Source organism: Pygoscelis adeliae, unplaced genomic scaffold, assembly GCF_000699105.1.
Source record: "Pygoscelis adeliae isolate BGI_AS28 unplaced genomic scaffold, ASM69910v1 Scaffold387, whole genome shotgun sequence".
NCBI lineage: Eukaryota > Metazoa > Chordata > Aves > Sphenisciformes > Spheniscidae > Pygoscelis > Pygoscelis adeliae.
The window spans coordinates 481194-491758 of record NW_008825115.1 but is presented as its reverse complement, the minus strand read 5'-3'; the positions used below and the strand labels follow the sequence as shown (position 1 = coordinate 491758).

General features: G+C 43.7%; 1 protein-coding gene across 1 annotated transcript in view; it reads right to left on the bottom strand.

The window, feature by feature from the left end:
- The window catches only part of INPP5B (inositol polyphosphate-5-phosphatase, 75kDa), a 26382-nt gene that overhangs the window by 4846 nt on the left and 10971 nt on the right, over positions 1 to 10565 (bottom strand). The window contains exons 9-17 of the mRNA XM_009328230.1: positions 7056 to 7149; positions 5494 to 5664; positions 4661 to 4762; positions 4137 to 4251; positions 3357 to 3473; positions 2321 to 2508; positions 1611 to 1722; positions 1338 to 1447; positions 305 to 440 (exon numbers count right to left, since the gene is read on the bottom strand). Of these exons, the coding sequence (XP_009326505.1) occupies positions 305 to 440; positions 1338 to 1447; positions 1611 to 1722; positions 2321 to 2508; positions 3357 to 3473; positions 4137 to 4251; positions 4661 to 4762; positions 5494 to 5664; positions 7056 to 7149 (1145 nt within the window). The remainder of the gene's footprint in view (positions 1 to 304; positions 441 to 1337; positions 1448 to 1610; positions 1723 to 2320; positions 2509 to 3356; positions 3474 to 4136; positions 4252 to 4660; positions 4763 to 5493; positions 5665 to 7055; positions 7150 to 10565) is intronic.

Genomic DNA, 10565 nt, shown 5'->3' with positions numbered 1-10565 from the left:
TTCAGTGAAATTTATTAGGAAAATAAGAAAAAAGGCAAAAGAACACTTCTGAAAAAACACCTACAGATGTTCATGCATTATTCTGCTTAACTGAAGTATCACTTAACACAACCCTAGCTTACTATGAACAACAATCCTATCTCAGTATCTTACCCAGCCCACCTTTTAAGCCATTGTTCTCTGTGGATGCCATAAAAGCAGGAGGGGAGGGAAATCAGCTGGAGAACCTCCCTCCTCCTTCCCCCTCTCCCCACACAGACAACGAGGTCAGCAGAGTTATCTCCTTCAGCGCTGATGTACTTACCCCAATATCAAACAGAGAGCTAACTGGCTTATGATCACTGATCTTCAAAGCCATATGGCTGCGATAGCTCAGCTGAGCAATGTTCTGCCCTTTCCAGAGTATCCGATCACACCATGCTGGAACACGACACTTCTCACTAAAACAGAGGTAAAAATTACAGTTTCCAGGCACAGTTCAGGTGGAGTAACAGTGCAAGGCAGAATACTGCTCTCCCAGAGACTCTGTTTTCCTCACATGGCCTGGAGCTAGTTCTCTATCAAAGTTGTATTTTCCACAGTTTCTCCGAGTAGTTATGAAAAGTTTGATTGTCTACTATTAGGTATCTCTATATCATGCTTTACTTTCTACTTCTTCAAAGATGCAATTATCTATTTTGTTCTTTTGATACAATTAACATACAAAGCAATACTCGGAGATACTTTTGACTATAAGAACCATGAAAAATAAGAACTCAGGCTCTACATTTAAAGTTTACATTTAATTTTTTTTTTTTTTATACCCACTGCTGCACAGATTTCATTCCTGCACTTGAAGCCAATGTTCCCAGTTTACTAACAACATATCAGCCACTCTGTGTAGTGCATTACAGGAATGATGGTTCTCACAGTCTTTTGGAGAATGCACTCAGCTACAGACAGCACAAATGCACCATTTCGAACCCTAGCTGGTCTTACCTGAGTAGGTATAGCAGATATCAGCAAATAAAAGATCCTAAAAATTTTGCTTGGGAAAAAAACCCAAACCAAACAAAAAGAATGAAATGATTCCTTAGTTTTGTACACCTCTAACTAAGAGGAAACCCAATGGATTATTCCGGGGAAAAAGATTAGGAATATCTGGTAAATAGCAGTGGAAGAAAAGCAACATAAATAGATATAAACTGGAGATGGATTTTGGAGCCAAGGGAGAGGACCAGCAATAATCTCAGAACTGTTCCTATTTATAGATCTGCAATTCTTTTTGGCTTTGTTTTTACTTCCTTCAATGATAACATTAGCCATTGGTAGCATCACATATGAGGCAATCACCGTACCTTGTGTCCCAGTCATCGCAGCCAGCATCATATTTGTATGTTGGCTGGAAAGAAATCTCTCCCTCTGTAAAGTCTTCAAAGACTGCATTTGCATTCATTTGCCTCTTTAGCTACGAAAGAAAAAAAGACCAAAAAAAAAATTTAAATAAGCTCAAGCACCATTCTCGTATGAGCTAAAAGGGAGATGTTCAGCACTGAGAAGGCTAAGGAGTATGCATGCAGTTTCTATCTGGCACCCTCAGCACCACCTGCAGGTAGGCGAGACATCAGTACCTGGTCGTATTGGCAAAGCTCTAGAAATGCTTTCTCATCTACAAGCTGCTTCACTTTTGCCACATCCAGTTCCTCCAGCCGATAGTTGAGGTCACCCAACCATAAGATCACACTGAAAGAGAACGTACACCAGAAGTCTGCACAGAGGCCTAAAGATGTCCACAACGCAAGCTGGCCGTGAGTTGGAAGCACAGCTCTGCAGCAGTGCCTTAAACCATCCAATGCGAGCATGAGCTTTTCCAATCTCAACATGATCAGGTGGATGCTGTGTCTGCTTCTCCATCAGAGAGGACAATTAAGAGTGAAAACTTGAAAGAGAAGCTACATTTTCTACCTTTGCTGTTTCTAATTCCTGTTCTGCATGTTTGTCACTACCTCTTAATAACCGGTGCTTTTAATATTCCACACTGACTAAATCCCACAACCCATTGGGGAAATCGATGCATATTATTGCCCCATTCCCACTTCATGCTTAAAAATAAAACAAGGCCTGGAAGAGCATAAGAAGGCAAGTGACTTGTCAGAACTGTATAGGTGACCACTCTCAAAACCAGGGTTACGGTAAAGCATTTCTGGCCGTTCCAGGCTGACAATTAGATCACTGGGCACCCCTTCTCACATCCCTGCTGAGAGAACCTCACACCCTAGTACGTTCATAAGGTTCTTCCTTGCCACACGCAGTGATTCACACAGTCAGACGAGAAGCATACTCGTGTTTGCCAATAGTGAGAGGGGGCAAATTTGGATCCGACTGGCAGAATTGCATCCGAGAGCAGATGTCTTTGAAGTCCTGGTTCCTCCGCTCATATTCCTCTGTGTGAGCTGCAAGGTGAGAATTCACAATGCACACGCTAGTGTTATGGAATTTAAACCTTATGGCAACACCACCTTTGTTACCCTGAAAGATAAAGACAAAGATGTTGGTCAGAAGCTTCTACACAACAGATGAATCCACAAATGAGTTACTAGCAGTGGACAAGCCAGAAGACATTGAGGCAGACCATTTAATTCCAGAGGAAGGAAAAGGCTGAAAATGCCAATTAGTGATAACTACTTCATGAATTCAAGTCAGTAACTCGTGTGAGGGTTGCACACAGCAAGCAATGGAACTCAGTTTGTAATTCAGCAATTAGCTAATACAAAAGGAAATGGAAATTAAAATCAGTAAGAGAGCCCATCAGTTACTTCAGCAAGTCCTGAAACATGTTTAGCAACAAACTGGATCTTTCAACACAAACCATAAAAAATTGCAAATGGGGGAGGAAGCACATGGCTTAGCTGGTCAAAAATACCTTTGACAAGTTATAGCTGCAATGTTCACAGAAACTACATTCAAAGGGCACAGACTTCATTCCAATGGTGTGGAATGGCAAGAGGCCAGGAAGTCCTCCTCAGGAAAACAAATCTGGATAGACATGTTTCTTCTACTCATGTCTCCTTGTGTTATTTGCTTTGGGCAAAATCACAGCCAGCATCAAAATCACAAGAGCAAGGCCCCACACAGCCTAGCACATGCAATCAGAAAAAAAAGCCTTCAGAGAAGATTCTCCCTCAAGGTCTTTGAGCCTTTGCGAGCACATGGCAATTCCCTCTAGCAACGCCCTGAGCTGGCACAGGGACAAGACTATGGGCTTCTAAAGGCAGCTGCATCCCTTAGCTGGAGGAGTAACCACTGCATCTAAGGAGAGGGGCTCTCCAGGGCTCTTCTAAATCTCACCCCTTCTCACGCACAGTTGCCATTCTTACCATCCTCCCCATGATTCCAGTTCCCACAGTCTCAATTTCCACCTCGGAGATGTTCAAAGCAAGGTCTGCTTTCACATACAACAGAAGCATGATTCCCACGAGCCGCACAAGTTTCACCTGAAAAACAGATCCTGTCCCATTAAATACTAGAATGGGAGAGGTTTGATGAGAGAAGGCACATTGCCCCCCAGTCCAGAACATGGGTCACCAAAATACAGATGAAGAAAAAGAGAGTTCCAGGCTCATCCGACGGACCAACTGGGCTCACAGTACACAGGCACTCCAGCAGCACAGCACAGGAAGGAGCCAGGGACCAACACCCCAGTAAACAAAGTTGAAGCCCAAAGCAAAATCTACAGCACAGGCACAGCACATGGAAAGAACTTCCCTTCAAGAACAGTGACAAAAGACAGAGCAGACCTAAGGAGCAGGAGATAAAACATAAGCAGTATTCCTACCAAGATACCTTCACAACTCATTCCACCACGCATTGTGGAGACAGACATGGAAGAAACTAAGATACTTCCTATTCTTTTCCCCCAAGACAGCAGGAGCTTCCTTTATGCGTGGATGCCTAGCTCTGGTCTCCTGTCCTGCCCCCTGCCTCGGCACCCTGCACAGCAACACTACCTACTTCACCTTCAGAGCACTTCTGACTGAGCAAAAGCCTGCAATGAGCCTCTGGAAGACACTGCAACTGAGAACAAGAAAAAGCAAAGGGAAAAGAGGCCCAAGTGAAAAATGATTCCACACTCAAACCTCCCCAAAAGCCACATTTACCTTTGCATATTTGGCATCTGGGTGAAGACTATCAGTTACAGCTTTAAACCATTCTTCTTCCTTCGGTGTGTCATTGAAAAAGAAGGCTTCTTTACTCAGATCAAGCTCCTGGAAACTGTGTTAGAGGAAGGAACCCATGGATGCATGCATTTGTTTATAACTCTCCAGCCCTCTCCTCTGGGAAAGTACTATATCAATTTATACTCACTAAATTTACAACTGAAAACTGAAACTCAGTTATGCTGATTTTAGAGGTATATTAAATGTAAACCTAAATTACTATTAGTATTAAATTGAATGGCATTAAAGGTTTTGTAACACTGCAGTGCCAGAGAGTCCAAACACTACCAGAATAACAGCCCTTTCAGGCTATGCAAACACACACTCTAAAGCTGTGCAATGGAGTAAGGCAATGCAAACATTCCTCAGCTGCGGTGTCTTGGCTGAACACCTCCATGCTACAGATTCACAAGCAAGCAACCCACAGCAAGGTTTGGGAGGCTGGGCTAGGAAGAGACACTCACCCCACACAGTAAATGTCTGGAGGCTCAGCATCACACCTCAGCCAAGGCCGGAGGCTTTCTCTGGGTGACTGACCGTTCACATTGTATGTTCCGACAAAAAATCTGCAAAGAAATAAACTAAATCCCAGAGCTGCAAACTGTAGAGCTGATGGAAATACCACTATTATTAACCTATGTACTTAATACTACGTATAACTATTTAGGAGTAACATGTTTCCGGGGGGGGGGAATTAGGAAAATGTGACAAAGTTTAAATCCCTAAAATGATTTAATTACAGTAACATCTTTGCAGACATGTTTTACAGAAGGATACACATTTTTACATATCGTATTAAAAAAACAAAAAAAGACTAGAGCTGTGCAGTAGCAGTTTGAAATGATAAATTCATAGAATGACATGCATAAAAAGATTTCAACCACGGTACAAGTTTTGGTCCTAATTATATTTTTCACCCAAGTTCTTGTGAGCTTATTGGAACAACTACATGGATAAGTAGTGAACAGAAGCAGTGAGAGAGAAGGCCAAAGGTGCACAGAATTGATGCATTTCCAGACACAGTCCAAAATAAGCACAGGAAAAAGTCATTTCAAAAAGGCCATTTTCTCAACAAGAACCATGAGGCAAGCCTTGACAGAGACATGAATGAAATTCTTCTCTGCTAACGCCTAAATGAGGAAAGAAAGCTGTTCTGGAAAGTATGGATCATACTTTTCTACAAAATTCTCTATTTGCAGGGATACTAGTTGAAATATCGAACATGAGTTATTTTGACAGCTTATACTAACTAACTTACTCCCCACAAAAGTAAGTTCTTCTCAGGAACGATCATTACCTGAAGCTCTGGATGTGTGTGTAGGAATCCTCCATTTGTACAAGCTGAGATTTAACCATAGTATCTCTTAGTCCAAACTTTGGTTCTGATAAGATTGAAGCCTTGTTTGAAACCATTACGCTGGAGGACCGTATCATTTCAGTTGTCACTTCAGGTTTGAGTTTGTTTTGCCTGCAAACAAAAGCAAAACTGCGTGATGAAACCCAGGATATATACACACCCTAAACAGCTTATTTCTGCCACCGAGGACTTGATTCGCATTTATCTGCCTGTTTCAGTAAAGATAGATAATACAATGTTTGAGATAAGCAAACAAGACTGCAATGAGCGTTTCTTCGAACGGTTCAGATCTCTAGATAAAACCGGTTTAACTAACTGAAATAACAAATGATTTTCACTAACCTGGTGCAGCCTGTTGATTCAGTGTAGGCCTTACTCACACCTGGATGTTGATACAAAACCTGTACACCTTTCCTGCTTCCTGGAGCAAGGAGATTCAAATCTCATCTCCCGCTGCCTCTGCTCAGCCCTTCTGACCTCAGCAGAAGAAGGAAAAACTGCGTTTGTTTAAAAAGCCATCTGGTGGAAAACTCGCGGCTCTGCCTAGAAAGGAGGCAGCACAGAGCGGGCGAGGTAGAGGTGTTTTTATTTACTATCTCATGGCTCTGCAAACTCCTTTTGGAACAGTAATAATGCCACAGCTTGGGAGTTCCCACAAGCAAGTGGATGGTATAAATTTAAGGTCAACAACCTGTACACCAGTGCCAAGGACAGCACACAGACAGGCTTTGAAGGATATGCAGCAGGGTCCACAAAGTCCTGGGAACTGGAAAATGAAACTGTAACGTTTTAAGAGTGTATCTACGAGACAGGTGGCCCTAAGCCAAAGCTCTCTGAATTCAAAATAAACAACCCTAGCAGGTCCCGTCCCACTAAACAGCAAAAATATGCCCAAATAGGGGACTAGCAGGACTGTCTCTGAGAGACTGTGCTGAAATTCCCACTAAAGTTTTGACAGCATGCTTATGCTGAACTTTTTTCTCTCCTAACTTGAATCTGCAGATTCTCTTCTCAGAAAGTTACCAACTTCTGCTCTAGGTCCCACCACCTCTGGGGACTGCAACCGACACGGTCACCAGCAGATGGAACTAGATAATGCAGCTGCAAGATTGTTCGAGCACTGGTGTGTGCACAGACCTCACATGTTGGCACCAGAGAGACCAACCTCCCCACTCCATTTCCAGCTGAAAACCAGGAAGCCCAGACAGAAAGCTCTCTGCACTTTCCTTTTCTTCCTCTAGACATCAAAGCATCGAAAATTTGCACACCGCAGTTCATTCCATCCATACACAATCACCCAGAAGTACCCAGAACTTTGGTGCTACATATATTTACTGTCACTATACAGAGATCCTCTGTGGAGGGGAGGCATAGCTAAACCGGCAAAGAAACATTGCCACCACTTTTACTCCTCACTAGACCTTCCACAAAGGGCTGATGTGCACAACTCTCCCTTCAACTGCTTCACCAAACCTGTACAAGAAGCAAGAGAGAGACCATACCTGGGAGCACTTTTATCGGTGCTGTCATGGCTCCGGTTCTGACTAACTGCAAGCTTTTTTCCATTCTGTTTGACACCTTCAGAGCCAACCACTTCTGGAAAAAAACAAAGTTTCACATTAAACACAAAGTGATCTTTAATTTATCAACACAATTATGCAAACACTGGCAAAAATCTGTGAGCAGAATATAATTTAGATTTGTGTGGAGAAACAAAGTGCCCCGCAGTCTCTCTTTCAGTTATCTGACAGATTTAGCTTATTTTGACAGAACCGTTCTGTGACAATGCAGCTTCCCTTCTAGAGGAAGAATTGACGCTAGCATGCCGTGCGGCCACGGAGAACAGCAGAACTGCTGTACGCTGCCTGCTCGTTGCTGGAGCAGGTTGCTGTTGGCTCTCCTTACAGCTAAGCCAAACCAGGACTTAGCAGCACAAAATCCAGGGCTTTATCCTGAGAGTCCAAAAAATGTATGTTAATAACAGGTTTTTTCTTTTTGAAGCAAGACAGGAAGTACAAAGGAAGGAAGAAAAAGGGGGGGGGGGGAACCCAAAAAACCCACACTACTGTTTAAAGGGTTTCTACCTATCTGCAAATACATAGCAAAGCACAAGCGTCTCCCCTCTTGAGGCAGTGCAGTCACCATATGAACCCACTATACCTCAGCAGAAACAAGTGCCTCAATGCAAACTGCACGTTCCTAAAAAAATAACAGGGTGGCTACCATGCAAATATAACTAAATATAGGTGTGACACTAAACACACCTCACCACGTTAGCAAAATTTGACCAGTCTTTCAGCATTTTGTTTCAGTTACGACATTCTGCTCCTACAAATGGCAAAGTAGCAGCTAAAAAAGAGGATTCCACATGGGGGTTTCCATGTTTAAGATGCACAAACAGCAACCTCAAGATTATGCTACTTAGCACACAAATCTAATGATGATACAGAAATTGTTCTTAAGATTATAAGATTCTAGTCATTCAGCTGAGCTTCTCCTTCAGTGAGCACAATCCAGAAAAATTAAAATGTTATTGCTGTCATAGCACATTCTCCAGGACAAGAGCGCAAACCAGAAACAGAACTTGAAGTACTTTACCTAAGCACTCAGAATAAAACAAGCTGACAAGAAGTGGCCCTATTCTCAGCTTGGAAAACCTCTTCTGCCCAAGAGCCCTCTGAGAATAAAGACTGTGTAAGAGGATTTATCAGAGGTTGGTTGCAGAAGAGCACGTGACTCAAACCTCATTACAGATCACACAGCCAAAGTCACGTAGAATTGAACAGGAGCATACGCAGTTCAGAGATGCACTGCAAAGCGCGGTCTCGGTCAGCCGGGACAGAGCCGTACATTTTCTCCATAGGCATTAAGTACTTAACCAGTGCTGCCTGAGCCTCTGCAAGTCCTCTGGATAAAGACCATGCAATGTATCTTAACAGTGACAAGAACGAACTTGAACTTTCACTTGAACGGACAACTGTTACTTTTGTAACAGGAAGGGAGCCGAAGTTCAGGCTTTATTACCTGTATAGGACGACGCCACTTGCCAGCACGCAGATGGCATTAGTGCCAGAATGGCAAGACTTGTGTGCCTGCTCACTGCTGCTGACACGGCTGCTATATGATCCAAAGATCACAGTCATATATCACACTTTCACATTCTAACCTCATTAGTGGAAAGCAGTTTTAGGTAGGATTCTCCTGTGAAAGAGGTTAGCCCTGGAAAAGGGCTGTTTCCTTTAGATAAATTTATGTCCAGATACAGATTGCTCTAGCCAGAGGGATCTATATGTTAGCAATCTGAAGTGGAATACTTTAGCAAGATTATGACCTTGTTCAATAACTGAACTGGGCACAGAAATAAAGAGCTATGTGCAGGGGTTACAGAACAGCAGAATGTGTATGGCCTGAATCAGACAGGATTTGCAGTTAAGAGAGATTTAAGCAGTAATAAAGACGTTCTTGTTAAAAACGCGCAGTGACGTTATAGTACTGTTCTACAGCAGGAAAATGTATCATATCTTCTGGATAAGGTAGGATCCATGCTTAGTGCTCAAAAGGGAGAATTAAATTAGCCTTGCCATTAGTTGTATCACTTAGCCAGTCCACTCCTTCCTTAATGAAAGCGTAAGCAACAGTCCATGCAGGACCGCGCTACCCCGGCCTGGAGGGAAGTACGTTTGTTCTTTTCGCTGTTCCAAATGAAGCAAGGCTGCAGCTGTGACTGTGACTGCACACGCATGCACACAGACAGGATTTTAGACAGGGGTTTTAACCGAAATTGTAAACATAAACCATACAAGGTAAAGCACATTTAAAGCATATTTAAATCCCTTTATAGCTGCTCTCATTCATTAGCCAGCCTTAATTCACAGAAGATATAGTGAACTAATATCACTCCACTAGCAAACAGCAGTATTTACACAGTACTTAAACGTGCTTTGATTTGCATGTAAGAGTTGCTAACTCAGCACGCATGTTCATCTAAGGACAGAATGAGTTACAGCTATTCCTGGAAAACGGCAGACAAAACCTCATTCTATATCAATTTATGTTCCAAAAGACCCCAAGTGATGGCAGAGAGCATTTTCTTCTGCTGATACAAGGTGGGGTGGGGAGAGAACCCTGGACTCCTCTGACTCAAGAAAAACACAATGGAGCCTTGAAGAGGCAACTTTGACAAAGCTCAAAGGCATGATTTGATGGAACTACTTCCCAAGGAGCTTACCGTTCAAAGAGTGTTACTGTGCTCCAGATACAACAGAACACACCAACAAAGGAGCCAGGGTTGTGTTTCATTCAGCATGTTTTTCCTCCTAAGCACGTGGATATGCCCAAGTCTCTCCCTGTCAGTCTAAGCTACAAGTTAAAACACCACGTCTGAGGGAATGTTCCCAGATCCCCACCTTGGCCCAACCCGTGCTGCGCTGTTACCCGAGTTACAGAGTTCATCCCTTCTCTTTTTTTTTTTTTTAAATACACTACTGATAAACATAGAAATAAAAAGAAGGAATGCCAGCAATACCGAACTGTGCCTTCATGAATTAAGAGGAGCCCAGTCTAAATGAAGGTGGGTAAACTAGAAATGGTGTAATTCAGATTTTGAATCCCTCACCGACTTCCAGGAATTGCTTTAGCTCTCTGCATCTTCTCACACGCGCGCTTTGCAAAGAGGGAAACGGCAACAGACACCGGGGGCCGCGGGGATTTGGCATGTGCAGCAAGCATCCACCCCCCAAGAGGAAGAGGCTGACATCGCGCCGAGAGAGCGCAGCCGACCCAGCAGAGTCCGGCAGCGGCTGAGGGGCGGCAAGCAGAGCAAGAGGAGCGGCACCAGATTAGCAAAGCCGCAGAAACCCTGGCGATCCTCGCAAGCAGCGCCCGGGATACTTGGAGGCTGCTGGGTTCTGGATGGGGCGCCGCTGACAGAGCCCCGGCGGCGCAGGCAGCTCTGCTCCCGAGGTACCTGCGCGATCTGCTTTGCTCCCGCTGCCTGCGACTTACCTGCCCGC